This window comes from Lacerta agilis, chromosome 4, assembly GCF_009819535.1.
Source record: "Lacerta agilis isolate rLacAgi1 chromosome 4, rLacAgi1.pri, whole genome shotgun sequence".
NCBI classification, from domain to species: Eukaryota; Metazoa; Chordata; class Lepidosauria; order Squamata; family Lacertidae; genus Lacerta; species Lacerta agilis.
Window position 1 is genome coordinate 46,776,105 of NC_046315.1, and position 18,105 is coordinate 46,794,209.

An 18,105-nucleotide genomic window follows, 5' to 3' on the forward strand; every position below is an offset into this window, starting at 1 on the left:
AACCTGTCGCACTGCACAGCCATTTGAGCCCACGCAGCCCCTCCAAATCTGCATATCCGTCGCCTTTCAGCTCCTGCAAACTTTTTTCCCCCTCTCTCTTTTCTGTTCTGCCTAGCCTAGCCTCGCCACATGCCTTTTGCCCTTTCGCGCCTCCCCACAGCTCCGGGGGCAGCCAGAAAGCCGAGCTCTCTTTCCTTTTCTCCTCGAAAACCTGCTCGGAGCCAGCAAGCAAAGCCGTTTCCCCTTCGGCGGCATTCCGTCAGGGCGGGAAAGGCGCGGAATGTTGTAAGAAGCAGCGTCTAAGCGCCAAAAAGGCGCGGAAGAATCTCCCTCTCCCCTTCCTCGCTCTTTACCGCTCGTCTAGCTGGACCGGCTCCCGTTTGTGTGTGTGTGTATGCGCGTGTTTTAAATCAAGCCGTGCATGTGTGCCGGCGGAGGGATACTTCCCATCCCTTCCTTCGTGTGTGTGTGTGTGTGTGTGTGTAACGGCTCCTCCTCTGCTGCTACCGCCGCCGCCTCCTTGATATAGCGAGGCGCAAAGAGGCGCTTGCAGTCACTCGGCGAACGGCGCTCGTGAGGAGGCTTCGGGGCTGGAGTTTGCTCTCGCGGCGCGAGTCTATGTGCGAGCGGGCGCGCGGCGGGCGCGCGCCTTTGACTGAAGGGGTGAGGAGACTTGAGCGCGAGGAGAGCGACGCAGTAGCAGCAGAGGCGGCGGCAAAGTAGGAGCGAGACTGCTGGCTTCGCCTCCGCTCGGCGCCTCTTAACTTGGGAACTGTCCACCAACGGGAGCTCCTGAAAATGAACCGCCTGACTATTTACCTGCTCGGATTGTTCCTCAGTAGCGGGCAAGGTAGGAGAACGATTCCCCCTCGCTTCCCTTCCTTTGCTTGTTCCATGAGCCCCTCGGTCTTCCTCCATCTCTTCGTGATGCTTATAATGCAATTAAAATAACGCCCCCACCACCACCCTCACACTCATATCGCCACCAGCAGCAGCAGCAGCCTGACACTTGAAATATCATTTTGCCTTTTGCACTGGTCACCTTCTTAAATCGAGGAAGATCTCCCCGTTGATATATACATCTGTGATATACGATGGAAAACGAGTATGCTAACTGCAGCTTTCTTGGCGGCTAATATTTCTCTGATCATTGGGAACAATGATTGTCCTTGTTTCTTCACAGCTGATTTTGATTTTTTTCCCCTCCCCTCTCCTGGTACTGCAGTAAAAGGAATGGGATTGAATGTAAAGCCTTTCTTCACATACTAATTAAACTGGATTTACCCAATTTGAATGAATTTGAAAGGGATTGGGAGTCCTTGCCAGTGAGGAAATCTGGAGGAAATCTAGAGGGAAAAAATTGTCTCCTTGTGCTTCTGTAAGGAGAGCTTTCTTGGATTAAATTTGCCATCAGCAGGCACTGGGTTCTGTGTTGTGTATGGCACATCTGTGAATCTGTAGGTATGCACACAGCGGTTCTGATGCAAGCTGGTGCATGGCATGTATACATCCTTAGAACTGAATGACAGTTGTATTGCAATAAGTAGGCAAAGGCAGAAGCTGCACCTTGGCACTTTTGGTTTTCAGATGTATGTTTGTGTGTTTAAACGTACATTTTAGCAGTGCTTCGCTTGAAACAGAGGCTGGTCTGTGCCTGTTGTGTGCTTCTTACTCCTGGGTTACTTCAGGATTCCACTACTTTTGGACAGGCAGAAGGAACATTGCACTGTATGAATGGGACACACTAACAGAACCTCTTTGTGCAAATTAATTGCAGCGTTTCAAACTGTTTAGACAAGTTTTTGGCATGACTTAAAGAGTCAGTTAAATTGCCGGAGGAGCTTGTTTTGCCCTCCCTGGGAAAGGGTTTTTAGGTATTATGGCAACTTGCTACATGGAAGTTCATATATATATTTGTGTGTGTGTGTATGCATGCTGGGGAAAAGCTGGACAGATGCATGCCATACACTTTATTTATAAAGCGTATCTAAGAAAAGGGGGGTGGGGATGGAATTTCACCAACTGGGATTACTTCTGGACTTGCATTTTCTAGGTTGCACTTTTTACTGAATTATTCTGTCCAGCAGGGGGTGATAGAGTTCTACTGAAATGGCTAAGTTTGTTAATTTCACTCTATGTCAAAGCAAGGCTTTTACACAGGCAGAAAGAGAGTGAGTCTGTCTTCTATCATTCTTCAAGCACAGCTTGACATTTTGGATGTGACTTCTTCAATTCTCTGTTCTCATCTCTCCCCCCCCCCTCCCCCAGCTGAGCACAGGCAGTGATATGCAAATTAGCTGCACAAGCCATTTTCCTGCCCTGCTTCCCTTCCATCACACACACACACACACACACGTTTAGAATTAAGACCTGCAACATCATTTTTTTTTGTTAAGCAACATCAACAATGCAGGTTTATAAAATGCCTAAGAGCAAACTGTTGCACATTTCCAAACCAATGATAATAAGGGATACTGAGGACTGTATTTCACATAATTATTTTGTATCTCATGTCCTTAGGAATGTAAGTCACTGGGTGCTATTATCTTAAGTGAAAATGCAGTTTTCTTTTCTTTTTTGCTATCTCTGGGTAGACTTCGGATCAATTGTATTTAGTAATTTAGTACTGCCCTGAGGATATTCAACAGAACAACAGTTAGAGCTGAGAGAAGAGGCAATGGGAGACAGTAGCCTTAGCATTCACATCTGCTTAGCGGGGTAGTTTGTGCAGCATGGTATTGCTAAGGTTCAAGAAATAAATGGGTGCAAATTTGCAAATTCATATTGTTCTTCAGCTGGGAAGAGTTCATGTCCTAAAAATGACATAACTACAAACAACATATTTATTGATCAAACTCGCACTCTGCTATAACTCTGAAGAATACCACATCCAAGGCCAGACCTTATTGGTTCATCAGTAGAACTAGACCATATGCCTTCAAGATCAGTTCTTTGGGTTACATTGCTTTTGATAAAATTTGCATTGAAGAGAGATTGTATTTTAATCATTTATGAAGGTCTTTTCAGCATGCTGTGTGCTTTATAATTGGTCATCCATACAGTAGTTCTGTGAAATAGTGGCTTGTCCAGAACCACTGGGTTTCATAGTCAATTACAAACCATGTTTCATGGTTGTTTTTTTAAGGTACAAATACAACATGTTATTTTCATCCACCACATCCCTCTTACGTTTGTATGTGTATGTGCATCTTTGTCAGAGTAATCCATCTCACTGAAACCCATATATGGATTGCTACAATTGTTGTAGATGGAACTAAATAAAAGGCTAAATAAAATTGCCTAAATAAAAGGCAAGAATTAAGAAGAGAAACTTCGTCCATTAACAAGAAACACATATATCTTGTTGGGTGGGGGACATTGGGGAAAAAAATTGGGAGGACACAATTTGGAACAATTCTGTTGGTTAAAATGTCAGAATTATTTGGGAATCCTATTACCTTCTTAACTGTGTACTCATCTAGAATCTTAGAATGCGTGTTATCTCTCAATAACTGAAAGAAGTGGGAGAGCATATGGGAGGCACACATAAAATAGACAGTAATCACTGGGGTCATTTGTTTTAGATATACAAACCCCCAAGGTTCAGGTTTTATGTTGGTAATATAGTTGATGTGGATTTTATGAAGCATGATTGAAGCTTGTTTCTTTGGAAAACATTGTGTTGTTAGGTTGGTGAATGGATAGTGCAATTCTTTTTAAGCGGTTGCAATATGTTTGAGCTGAAGCAACTGCTTGCTCAGAATAGCAGAAGTGAAAAATTGCCAAGCCTGAGTGCTGATCAATGTCATAATTAAATAAGAAGGCCCAAATCAACACATTTAATTGTATTGATAATGTTGCTGTGATATGCACTCCAAAAACACGTTTTGAAGAGTATGTTGTCTTTTTTTAAAAGTAATATCTGAAAAGTGTCTAGATAATTTAAATCATTGTAGGCCCACATTTAACTAGAAGATGCAAAAATCTTCGCTTGCAACGTTTAAGTTGTCTCTATACAATATGTGTGAAAGGTCGATTCACAGCAAATAGATTAAGCCCATTTTGTTACTATAAGGAATTCTGATTTATGGAGGATGATGGGATGCCAGGTTAAGATTTCATAGTGTTAATATTAATGCTTATTTGGGATTTCAAACACTGCTTAGCTTTATGATGGAATAGGACATTGTTTCTGTACAATGGTGAATTGAAACAAGTAAAGTACAGTACATTCTGATATTTCTGTTATGCTCAATATGATCTGAAAAAGATTTTGCTGAAGGCCTGGATGTAAATGTGCATAATGAACAAATAATGTGGCTCTTACCTGACACTCCCATCTCCCCTTCTGAAACACAACACTTGTCTGTAGGAAGTTCACTATCACTTCTTAAAAAGGGACTGGGCAAGTGTCAGCTTGTAATATTAAGGTAATATTAGACTACTGCAGAAAATCACTTTGATTTTCCCTCCTCTTTGATTGAACTACAAAAAAGTCTTGCCTGGAAAGAGCAGTGTTGCTAACATTAGCAGTTACCTAAAGCACCCCTGGCACTCAAACAAGGGTAGCTATTCCTGCTACTTTTGCCCTGATGAGCAACTGATTGGCAAAACACAGAGTTACATTCTGATGACATGTCAGCGCTTTCATTTTTCCTCACTATATTCTCAAAATAAACAGCATAGCACAGGCGAGTGATCTCCTACAATCCTTCCTGAAAAGAGAATTGGACTGATGCTGAAGGGTAATTATAGAGGATGTTAATGTGCCAAGAGTGCTCTGTTGGCTGAAAATAAGAACATCATGACCTTAAAACAAAAGAAAACCGAATAAAGTTTGTTTACTTTGTGAGAGAGAAGCTTTAAAATTGGTTGGATAAAGTTGTATTTTAAAAATTGAGCCATTTTGCTGGCATTTTGCCTCCCCCCCCAAAAAAAAGTCAGAAAGGACTTTCTTTACTAACTTAAACAATATCATGCTGGATGTTGAATGGGATTCAATTGGCTTTAAGCCATTTACATCTACTTAAAAGGATTATTTGTAAGACTAAAAGAGATGGGAGTGTGTTAATTCTGTTTGGGATTCTTCTGATGGGAATCTGTGTGGAGTTCATAGGCCACTCTTAGTTTTAAAGGCTTATTTTCATTTCATTTCATTTATTTATTACTTTTATTCATTACGTATCATGTTCTCTGAGTTGGTCTCAACACAAATCCTCAGTAATAAATAAAAACCAAAAAGAACCAGTAGCATAACTTGGTCATTGTTCAGCTTTAGATAAATCTCACAGATGGTACACTTGATGCAGTGCTCAATTTTCTTGTATATGTATTTGCATGTAGAAAGCATTTGTGTGAGAGTTGTTGCTGGCTACATTTACAATATAGTGCATACTTGGCCAAATGCCTCTGTCTCTCTGATTGGTCAGAATTTATTGTGTGGAATATTCTATCTAGTAGTATTTCCCTCTCTCTAAAGTAGGCCTGCTCTGGACCAGCTCAGTTGTTGCATCTGAATCCTTAGATATTTGTACATGACAGATTTGGGAACAGGAATCTTCTTACTACCATTTTGCAAACACACTCACTTCCATTAACACACTGCCTTGATCTATCAACCACTGCTGCCACATCAAATGGCAAGGATTTAGATACTGCAGTGAAAAAGGAATTATTTGAATGATCCAAATTCCGGCCTATCTACCTCTCATGTTGGCCTGTCAGTATCAGCTATTTTAGATATAATAATGTGGCGACAATCAAATACAATATGCTTTCGACATAAACTAGGTATTGAATTTGTAGGCTTTTAAATGGCAGTAGAATTTAGTTAATCTACAGATTTAGAAGAAAATACACTGTGGCTGGGTTTTTAAGATTTCAACTTTCCCTGCTTTTCAGCAAATCAGATTCGGAGTCTAAATTTAGTGGTATTTGTTCAATAGCTTTAAATAACTGTTCTTCTCATTTTATCTATTTATCTCTTCCTTTCTGTGACACACACACACAATGAAATCAATGGGAGTATTTGTCTGAACAGGATGACTTCAGCAAAAGTATATTTCTGGAAGTTTAATAATTGCCTTCTAATATCCTCTGCTGTTTGGAAGTAAATCTTACTTGGAATTCAGATGTTTGTGGCAGAGTCTCTTGGCCTGAACATGAGGGCTGTAAATTCTGAATTATATGTGTAATGCATCATGTGCTCTCATAACCAGGTCCTTTACCTTAATGGGTGGGGGGAGTTTTGTTAGATGACATCACATACAAACCAATTTATTCCTTCTATTCTATAAATAAATTATAAAAAAGAAAATCACTTTAATATGACCTCAGCTAAGCTTACCCACTTGATAACCACAGCTGTGCATCATTTTTGACATGTGTAACTTAGTCAAATAATATATTTTCCTCTAAAAAAAGTGCCACGTAAGTTAAATACAGACTTTGTTGTGCTTAGAGTAGACCCATTGAAATAGTAAGTCCTATGATTTTAACAGGTCTACTCTAAAGCATGACTTTGGATCAAAGCCAATAACTGGTTAATAATAATAATACAACAGCAACTGATAAGGCCTTCAAAAGGTCCCAGAAATTAACAATGACACCTGCACTTTTGTCAGCATCCTACAGCACATTGGGGAGTGATATATGTGATGAACTGGAGGAAGCAGATGGATTATTCACTTCTTGTACATTGCATATGTACTCCAATTTCAGTTGTCAAGATGGCAGCCAGAGTGTGGTTTATCTAGGCTCTGCAGCTTGTTTTTATTTATTTATTTAGCTTTTTTTAATGTAGTGTTTATGTTTTTAAATGCTATCACCATCCCAATACTTTGGTAGGATTCTGAAAACTGCCTTCATTATTGTCACCATAGTTTTGCAAGTACTGTACATTGAACTCCACTGCTCCTGGAGGGTTTTTTTTTTCTTTTGTTATCAGATGAGGAAAAACCCTTTCCCCCAAACTCTGGTTATCCTGGCTGACAACTCAGGAATATATAACATGTCATATAAGAACAACTATATGATGTTGAAATTCACACTACAAGGGCACTTGTAATAGAAAGCCATTCCAATAAGCTATATTAAAATAATAATATTCTTCCAAGAAAATACCCCATATTTATCCTTATTGGTTCACATGAGCTGAGGTGGTGGTTGACTAAATGTAGCCTGAATTCCTTTGCAGTTGATGGAGGTGAAGGAATGCTATGGGATTCAACTTGGTGAGAATATATACGGTACTTTCCACCTGGTTGCCACAAGAAAAAGGATATAGTACACTTTATAAGGAAATGTTGTCTGTATTCAGATCTAAGAAGCTCTAATGGTACACATTTTTTTTATTGGCCAGACAATTACTTTATGTCATACAGGACTACCAAATTTGTTAAAGAGGCCATGAAAATGCAAAAAAACCATTGATAGGCTCTGGAGACTATGTGTGTTAATGCATTCTGTCCTGATTTTGCGAGGGAAAGTTTCTATTCAATTTATTATGACAATGAACTGTGTAGGCATGTGTTTTGTTGTTCCTTTACTGTATTGAACTTGGGCTATGTAACTGTAACTTCTTGGGACGTGATACTTCTATATTGTAACGTTTTCCCCCATTAGTCCCTTGCCAGGCACAACTACAAGTTCAGTTTATACAGTGCTTCCTTTGTTCTAAATAGCATATAGAGTCATTTGTCACAATCCCCATTATATCTTCTCCACTGTTGATCATGCAAGTGTTTGAAAAACTTTTACTCCTTTATTCAAGAGCGTGGAATCAACTTCTGCGAAATGCGAAACAGTGTATTTAGTCTTGCTACATTCAGACTGTAACACGTAGTTTCCCTTTCTCTCAATATTCCTCCAGCTCTAATTCCATATACGTACCTCTTCATTGCTGATGTCTGAAGACAAATCTCTTTGAAGAGCTCTAAACAAAATGTTACACAAATTCAATCACAGTAATATGCATCTTATCTCAAGGGAAATAGCTTTAAACAAGTTTGCATAACTAGTAAAAACAAATATTTCTTATAAATAATTCTGCACAACTGGTAGCTACCTTTATGCAAACATTCTCCCATTCAATTAATGATTCTGTAGCAAGGAAAAGTAATCAATTTTGCAATGGAAAAAAATGCTTTTATTTGGAAAACTTACACTGTTAGCTGTTTTTACATTTGTAAAAACAAGACAGATGCACATACCTATAGCCTCTTGTTTTAAATACAAAACATGTCTGAATTCCCATCCCCATGTGATACGGGGTATGGACCAGGTTCCCAACATAAATGAATATATTGTTACAGATATGAGGTAACAGAGTTTAGGGGTGCAATAGCACTCATAATTACAAGAGCTAGTGAATGTTAGAAAATAACACATGGTAGAATTTATATAATATTTTGAGTAATGAAGGGAAGATGGCAGGCCAATAAATAATACAGGCTGAACCAGTTTTCCTGTTCAGGAGATCACTGATAGTGACACCAATAATAAGAGAAGGAAAACTAAGTACAGGCCATTAAAGAACAATTGACCATGCAGATGCTTTCTTCCCCACCAGCTGTGTGTTAGTTAGCTGAAGACAATAGCAGAGTTGAGATGGGGAGGTTGCCTGGGTAATGGGGGTATGTTGTGTCCTTTTGAAATTTAGAGGTTAGGAAAGAAGGGAGAAGACTTAATGAGCTGCTGTGAAGGCCAGAACCATCTTGGCAGGCTGGGACAGAGGCACAGAGATGGTGTTCAGGATGCCTTGGATTTCAATGCTGCACTGCTGTGGGAAACAAGCTCTTCGTGAGATGTAATGCTCTGAACTAACTCCAAAGTAGACCCAGGTGTAAGTACAATATGTGTACAATAAGCCATGTTTATTAAGGATACTAGTTTCCTTTGTGTTGCCAGTGGAAACACATCCCAGGTGAGCTCCTGGAACTCCTGGATTCATGCTACTGTTCGGCAGAGAGTGGGAGTGGCGCACAACCTCCGTAGCAATATAAACTTTTTAAAACAACCTTGCAAAACACACTTCAGGGCACTGAATGATCACTATCAGTAAAGACAAATATGACTTGGGCTGTACATATGTCAGATATCATCTTCGTTTCTCAATCCCACTGTACCCTACAACTTGATATTGTGGTTGTTTTTCTTGAACAGATGATGTACATAGAGACATGCCATTCTGTAACCTAATTATGGACATCGTCCTAGGGAAATGGGATAGCTCTGTTCATTTTTGCAATGAAAGCCTGTTTACCCCAAATAATGACAATTGCCGCTCACACAGCATGATACTATGCTTCATACCTTTTTGTGGGTACAAAACAGGAACCTGGAGGAAGTCCTTTGCATGCTGATTCAAGTCATGCTGAAATCTGTCCTCCAGTTTCTCAAAGGTTTCCAGTTTTTCTCCATCATTCTCAAGGTGCTTTCAGATATGAAAGCTTGCTTTATTGTTCTGAGATGGCCATGGATAATGTGTGTGCATTTTACTTTCCATTAAATATTTCTCCAGCCCTCTACAAATTTTCTGCTTGTGATTCCTGACCTGGATAAGGTCCATGGAAAGGAGCTTTAATTGAAGAATAGGAAGCCAGGAGATGGTACAAAGCACACGAGACTGGTTCAGTTGTTGACATTATTTTTAAGGGGGAATCTTGCAGGGTTTTTTTTTTCTTTTTTAAATCAGACCACTTAAAAATGAACAGCTGTTGTATGCACTGGAAGCATCCCACCCACCCCAACTTCCTATGCTTTTAGAAGAATTCAGCTGAAGAGGTCATGGGGTTTTCAGGATGCTCACAAAACCCCTTGGCCACTCGCAAAATAAGCACAGCAAAACTCTGCACCTCACCTGTGAGAACTTCTCCATTTTGATAATTTTATTATGCAGATTCTTTTCTTTTTAATTGATGGAGATTGATTGGGAGGGGGAAATTCAAAGGACATTTTAGCATGGCACTAATGCTGATACTAAGCTGTGTGCTGTGCATGGCTCTGGTGCTGACATCAGACCCTTGTTCTAACATGAAGAAACAAGTTGTGCCTTTGCAGCTACACTAGGATCCTCATGCCTGTTCCTGAGTGCAGCTGCATAGTATTGGAGCTTTAATAATGAACAAGAACATCATTCTTATGTTACCATTTGTATACCAAATTTAAAATTGATGGCAAGCAGTAGCTGCTTCAAATATATGATGCTTTCTGCTAGGAAATCTTACTGGAGTCATATTACATTTAATTACTGGATACATTTTTTTTTTTGACAATAAGGTACTTGGGAATTACGTTCATCAACCTAGCACCTTCCTGCTCATATCTGCACTATATATTAAAATCTTTTTTCTTGGGGAATGCTGAAGTGAAGCAGGGGGAAGTATGGACATCTAACAGAATTCCAGCACTTCACAAAATGTACAATGCCAGTGTTTTGTCAGGGGAGCCATGTTAGTTAAAGTAGTGTAAGAACAATACAAACTAGATAAGTATTCTTTTTAAATAATCGGAGCAGGATTCAATGACCTTTTTGCATACTGCAGAAGAATAATGACAAGTAAGCACATGATCATAAACCTACACTTTTTGACATGTGAAGTTCTATTTTTTTCTAAAAATATCTTTAACAACAACCATATTATCAGACCAGCTATGAATGTGTACCCATACACTTTCCATTACATTTGAAGTCTAGGGAGTTTTATTTTCTCTTTGGTTGATGTTATGAAGATACTGATAACAGTTTGACAACTATGGTAATCATGAATGATTAAGATCCTTAAGGGAACCAAGAGATTAAAATTAAACTGTTTGCAGCATAAATGGGATTGCCATCTAAAATTGGATTGAGTCTTTAATTTCACCCACTTCAAGCAATACCTAAGTTTATTTCCATGCCAATTTGAATTCATTTCCTAGCTAAATACCACACACCCATGATCTCCCCACACCCAAATACCCTTCTTGCATCCTGCTTATCTTGTTGTTGTGGCTGGGGAAAAGGAAGAGAGGGATGAATATTCACGCGTTTTCTGGTAGATGTGTAGGCACTTGGATTTAGTCAAATTTCATACCAACGTTTAGAATGAGAGTATTAATTTTCTTGATGGCATTATAATGATGGGACACTGAAAAATTCAGAAACTTTTTTTTTTTTTTTTTACTACCACTCTTCCAGCTGTATTGTGGTTGTGAAACTTCTGGCAATGTTTGGCCATGTTAGTCTGTTGCTCTGGAATGTTCAGCTGTTCAAGAAGCTAAACAATTTGAAGTACATATTGAGTGAAGGAAGGGTAACTTATCAGTTTGCTTGGAATGAAAACTTCACAGTGTACACTAGAAAGTGGTCCTGGTATTCATTGAAGCTTCACAACAGGGAACCTAGTAAATTCAATGAAGCCAAAGGCAACAAACGGAGAAATAGGAATTTGAAGAAAGAGTAGATGGAGAATGCAAGTAGGGGCCAGTCATGGGTTGGCTTTGAATAAATTTTGCAGGAGAGAAGAGTGATCAGGAAGCTGGCTAAGATGCTGGGACTGCATCCTTGGATTAAAAAATAAATAAATAAGGAACTGATCAGAAAAAAGGTCTCTTCCTCCCCCCCCCCAAGCCACCCATGTACCTTGGTAATACTTTTTGGACAGCCAGAGCATCTGCTGAACATTGTGGGGTGAAATACAGGGACTCCTAAGGAGGGGGGGGGATTGCCTTGATCCTAGAATAATATCAGGATGTTTATGGAAAAAAGGTTTCAGAAGAGTCCCATGACCCACAGAGAAGCTACAGGAGATGGGGAACTTTCCTTCCTTGAATTTCCTTATCTCAGGATTCAAGCCATAGTGACCAAACAAAGTGGGGCAAAGTAGGTTGTGGGTTAAAAGCAGAAGCCAAGGCAACATCAGGCACTAGAGCAGGCACATAGTTGAATAAAACAAAAACCAACAAAAGGAACTTAATCAAAACAAGAGATCATGTGAATAGGCAGTGATGGGTTAGCAGCATCTTTGTTTGATTACAACTCATCATCCCTGCTCATTGGCCAGGAGTTGATGAGAGTTGGAGTCCAGCAACAGCTGGAGGGCCACAGGTTCCCCACCCCAAGTCAGGAGTCAAGAGCTTCTGGTGTCACTAATATATTGTGACCAGACAACCCTTAGGAAGCAACCTTTTACAAGAAGGAGTAGCTAATGTTGGTGGGCAGTGATAGTTACATCATTTTAGACTGTTGGGGCCCTCTCTTTAAATGGCAATGTGTGTTACTTTACTATTGTGGCATCTGTCTGCTTCAAGAGTGCACTTCCAGAGCTGAAGTCAAACCACCAGAGTATCACAGTGCCTGCTGTGGCTGCAGAGACCAGTAACTCATAACTGCCTCCTGTGTTGTTTTTGCTGAGTTGGCATCAGGGAAGTAATCACTCTGGGATGCAAGCCTGGGCAATGTGTATGGAAGTTGTGGACTGCTCACATAACAAGACCACCTCTTGACCTCACTGATGTGGTCCAAAGGAAAGCAGAGCAATGTATTTGGCACCAGCAGGAGTTCCCAGACAGAGATGTACAAGGTGCCATCTAACTACCTTAGGGGCTTTATTCCAGATTTGTGTAGGATTTACTCCTTAGCCTTTTGTTCTCCTGAATGTCCCATAAGAAGTGGGTTTTACTTTACTATTTTGCAGTATTTAGAGACTCTGCATTCTGAACCTCTTCCCCAAAGTCCTGCCTGACAGTACCACTGTTTTTGCAGCTGAATGCCTCATTTTGATTTGAACGTAACATTCAACTCTTTGGCTACAGGCTTCTAGTCAATGATGTTTATATTAAATTATAACAATAGTAGTCCTAATCTCTGTATATGTGAGATAAGACCAGAACAGGTCTGTAAGTACAAAAAAAACCAGGTGTGCTTTTCTTATTTATGGAAATAACTGTTATTCACTATCTGAATGTATTGATTCCAAGGATATAGCATTTTAGATAACGGAACTTATACATATCATGTGAGTTTGGTGGCTTAGTTTCTGGTTTTATATTAAAACTTCAAACTGTTTCAGAATGTTCAATATTCAAATCATGTTGCTAGTCATTGAAGCATTGGGCCTGGGTGATTGGATATTAAATGGCTTTGTGCCATTTATGGCAGTTCTGGGCTCTGATTCCAACAACTGCTAAGCGCTTGGATGGGTCTTCCCATAGATTTGCATTTGATTTCTGTAGCTATTTTTGCTCATAAATTCTGTGTACTTACAGGGTTATGATGTAATGCATTTCCTTTTTTTAAATAAAAAAAAGACTGGTACTTTTACAGGAATATTTATTTTAAGATGTGTAGGTACAGCCCAATTTTAACATATCTAGCTCTATCCTGACTATGTTCTGCTATAAAAACATGAAATCTTTCTGAATATATCAAATATATTATTTGATATTATTGGATTTAATTGTAGATTTAGGTTTTTTTTTATTCCTGCTTTTTGGCATATCTGCACATTTTTTTAATTTTAATCACACATTATCGTGTTCCAGTGTTGCTTGAACCATGCCTTTACATTGGTAATTGAATGTGGCTTTGAGAAAGAGGCATGGGTTTGATAAATAAATCTGAGCTGAATTCTGAATTCAATTAATGAACATGGTGGTTATTAAGAAAAGCATTAGTATAATATGTGCCTACCTATTACTAAACATGTGGGTAAGTATCAGTTGGCCTTTATTTAAAGTCAGCATTGTGATGCAAATAAGAATTCTAAGAGTTAATTACTCTTTTGGGACCCACTGGTCATAGCACTGGAACATCTGTTCTACATACTACTATGCAAACATGCTGATTCATGCAGCTACTGTATGTCTATTACTAATAGAATTAGAAGCTGGAGAAGCTGATGCTGCATAATAAAGTTTGAAGCTTAACGCGTAAATCTTTGATATGAAAATCAGTGGGACGTGAAAGGAAGAAATGTAAGGGGAGTTCAAGGCAATGCAGTTGACCCCAAGCTTCACAGAGAATGCGAATTGTATTGTAAATGTCTGGATCTGAAAGATGTTGTTTTCAGTAAACCTTGAAGTTGGATTTGTATTGTAGAAATTTCTTAAGTCCTAATGTGCTGTAGGTGTAGTTCCCTTAGAAGTGACTTTAATCTTTTTATATCATTCTTGCTTGTATATCTTTTATTTATATGCTCATGGTAACAGCAGCAGCAACAGAATATGGGCAGCTATGTTTGTCTATTACAGCACTAACCTATAACCGCCTACACTTCCCAGGCCATGCCCTCTCCACCACCTCACTGAGTACTTTTCTTCATCAGGAATGTGCTCTTCTGTGATGATGCCTCTTGCTTTTCTGCATGGAGAGTTGTGTATGAGTGTTACTTTGTAGAACCTCTTACTTTCACGTGACTTGTGTAATGTAGCCTACTGTACAAGGCTAAGAGTAACATCCATTGCCTCTGACCATTCCCACAATTGGCATGTGCTCCTTCCTCCCTCCCCGATGGATACCAACAAAGGAATGTGGCCCTTGGGCAGTGCTTCATGAAATACTTTTCCATTTGCAGAGGCAGAGGAACCCTCTTTGTCACCTGGGGTGGGACGCTAAGGCGGGGCGAATCACCCGGTGATGCATGCACGATGTCCATACAGACTGCTCATGCGCAGCAGCCGCCTGTACAGATGCCGCGTGGAATCTGCAGCCCATGCAGATGCCATGCAGACACGACATGAACAGTGCCTACACTGACTGCATGCGCGCCCTCCGCCGCTCTACAGCTGGGTGGAGGCAGCAGGCTACTATCTTATCACCCCACCCAGGGCAGTGCTTGGGGTGAACTTTCCCCTCCACCCACTTCATATTCCCCTGCATTCGTACATATTAGAACATGGAAACTTCCCTTCTTTTAAACACGAGAGGAGTTGCCCATAAGACCACATGTGGAACCGTGGGTTCCTTGCAGTATCTCAGAAACGATATCACAGAGCTGGAAAAGGGGCAGAAAGGGGCAACCAAAATGATGAAGGAGTTGAAGCAAGTCCCAAATGAGGAAACGTTTAATAATCTGGAGTGTTACAGTTTAGAAAAAGGTGAGTAAGGCAGGGCATTGATAGATTGATAGATGGAGGGAAATCTCTTCCTCTTTTAATACTAGAACCTGGGGTCATCCACAAATCTGAACAATGAAAGAGGCAAGACAAGGAAATACTTTTTCAATACTGCATTGTTAACATATGGAACTCTTGTCACAATGTGGGAAACACAATAAGCTCCCTTATGCTTAGACCATTGGTCCCTCCACCTTAGAACTGTCTGCACTGAATTGCAGCAGCTGTCCAGTTTTACAGCCAGCTGCACCTGGAGATGCTGGGGATTGAACCTGGGACCTTCTGCTTGCACGACAGGTGCTCTTTTACTAGATCTGTCAAAATCCAGTTCATTCCAACTCTGCATGAGTATGGGACTAATTCTGTGCATATTTGTAAGGAAAAAACCTCTTTAAAAATTCATGCAAAAACGTGAGGCAGGTAAAGGCCTTTACTATTTACATGGAGCCAGCCATGTTTTTCCCTGTACAATTCTCCTGAAGAGCAATGGGACATCATCACTCCCTGAGGGAACTGCTGTTGTGGCTCCAGATGGCTGGATTATCTGCTTTCAAACATTTAAAGGAAAGAAATAGCTTTTAGAGGCAGTGCTGCAATCCTTATACTACCTTGTAACTGGATCTGCAGAAGTGTGAATTTGGAGTGGACTCATGAACTGATCCAGGTCAATTTATGCCTAGATCAAATCATGTCAGCTCATCTGAACTTGGTAGATTCCTTCTCCATGCCTAATTATGGTTCCCAATTTGGAAAAATTCATGGAGAATAAAGCTAATAATGGGTACTGTATATTGTGGCTATATATTGCGTGGCCAGGCGAAGTTCCCCCGTACCCCGGGGCAGCCCCTGAGGGAAATAAAGACTCATGACAACGTTCTATGGGATTAAATTGGCCACAACTTTATTAATATTTCAGATGTAGGAAGACCTTGGCTCAGGCATTGGGCGTTTATCCTTCCCAGCCCCCCAGCCGGGCTTCTGGGTACCTTCAGGGTTATCCAGCATTGACCCTGGGCATTTGGTCAATGCCTCCCCCTGAGACCCCTTTTGTGTATACTGTATAATCCCTCCCTCTACCTGGCCAATCCCCCTGGCAACACCTCCCTAGCCGGGATTGGGCGGCTGCTAGAGTAGGTGGAGTCCACAGGTATCCCAACCTGGGAAGATGAAGCCAGACCAACTGCCAGGAGCTGCCACCGTGATCCAAGGGCCTCCTTGCAACCTCGCAACTTGTGCACCCCGTTTGATGTGGGGAACGCCCATTACCTCCAGTATTAGAGGTATTATGTAGAGTGCCAATCATCAGGGAACAAAAGCAAACAATGGCTATTTCTCTCATGTCCAACTTTGGGGCTTCCCACAGGCATCTGGTTGGCAGCTCTAGCAAAGAGGACTAGACAGACATTTGGTACAATCCAGTTCTTCTAATGTTCTTATGGAAGATGAGATATGTGCAATGGTGACATAGAACATTCTGACTGTATTATTTGAAAAGAGATGACATCTTTCATCATTATGAAAGAGACTGAAGTTGTTTTCCAGATGACTTGTTTAGTGAGTACTCCTGTATGTGACGATGCCAGCTATTTATTGAGTGTTCATTCTGATTTGTTTTAACTGAAGTATAAACTGATCTGCTCTGCTCATATTGGATTGGCACGTGGGTCAGAATTTACTTATTCACCAGTTTTCACACTTCCCAAAAATTTGAATGCAGTTCTCAGCTCAAAAAACTTCCTGGAATATATTTAGAAATGTGTATTTTCATATATATATATATATAATATTTCTTTAAATGTGGATTTTCATCATTGCTTTTAGTGCATAGAAGCAGACTTATGTATGAAAACACAAGAGTGCAAAATGGAATGTTGTAAAACTGAATTTCTCATCCCTTGTATCAAATAGTCACTCTGAGTTCTTGCTTCTTTCAAAATATAACTGCAAAAGTTCACTGAAAAATAACAGGATGACCCAAACACTGAAATTTTGGCATCCATACTCGGGAAGGGGGCTTTTCCTAGCAGTCCATGAAATACACTGGAAAAAGACCTTTCTAATTAGTAAAATCTTTGTTTGTAATGTTGCTGCTCTGCAGTGCTGACCAGAATGCTAAGTAGCTTTAATCCATACATCCCTTTTATCTGTGCAGGGTAGCTGCCAAATGTATTCCAGCCATTAACTTTAGAAGGTTTTTGTTATGAAAATACAACTACCTGATAGCCACCTAAGAAAAGAAACACTTTCCCTAAAACACTACTGTTCAACATTTTTAGATTCCCAAGAATGATCAAATGGCTAAGAAATGACAACCCCCTTTTTGGGTCTACCTAGCCTAATTTAAGGAGATTCTTTTATTAGTTCTTGAAATTATAGCTGTTGGATCGTTGAGTGCTAAAGATAAACTATAAAATCGTGGTAATTTTCAGGTGCTCTTTACAGAAAGTGCAGTGCATGATTATTCCAAGCTTTTTGATTTAAACCTTTCCCTTTCCCTCCTGTATGAAGGATAAAGCCCTTAGCTAGAGTGATTACAATAATGTTATCTGAGAGCATGAATAGGAGGAAAGTACTGTGTAATGGACATATTAAAATTATAATGGGCCTGGTAGAGTATCATCTCACACTCGGAAGCACATGAGCAGACTAACAATAAACTGTTGAGCAAAATATATGCACTTCCACCGCTGCCCCAGGGAAAAGATTGTGGTGACTTTTCAGAACTCCCTCCCCCCAATAGCATTACCATTATGTCAGTGTTTTGCTTTGTGTGTGGATACAGGACCTACCTGCATGTTAGGTTATTTGTATGGTTCATTGCACTAACATTTGTGAATTTTAATCCTAGGCGATCCCCACTATAGCATGTAGGCAGGGGAGATCTAACATTTTCTTCTTGAGCTACAGTGCTAATGGAAATCACCACCAGACTCTATTTAGTTGGTTGTTTTTTTTAATGTCCCTTTGGCAACATACAGACCTCCTCTACCCCATTGCTAGCAGTTGCAT

General features: G+C 40.1%; 1 protein-coding gene across 3 annotated transcripts in view; it reads left to right on the forward strand.

Annotated features, from left to right (window-relative positions):
- The first annotated feature begins 504 nt into the window (after nt 1-504).
- The window catches only part of NCAM2 (neural cell adhesion molecule 2), a 197,496-nt gene continuing 179,895 nt past the window's right edge, over nt 505-18,105 (forward strand). For 2 of the 3 annotated variants that reach the window (XM_033146864.1, XM_033146865.1), the window contains exon 1: nt 505-850. In XM_033146864.1, the coding sequence (XP_033002755.1) occupies nt 799-850 (52 nt within the window). In that variant the 5' untranslated portion in view covers nt 505-798. The remainder of the gene's footprint in view (nt 851-18,105) is intronic. The other variant, XM_033146863.1, reaches the window with a different exon arrangement.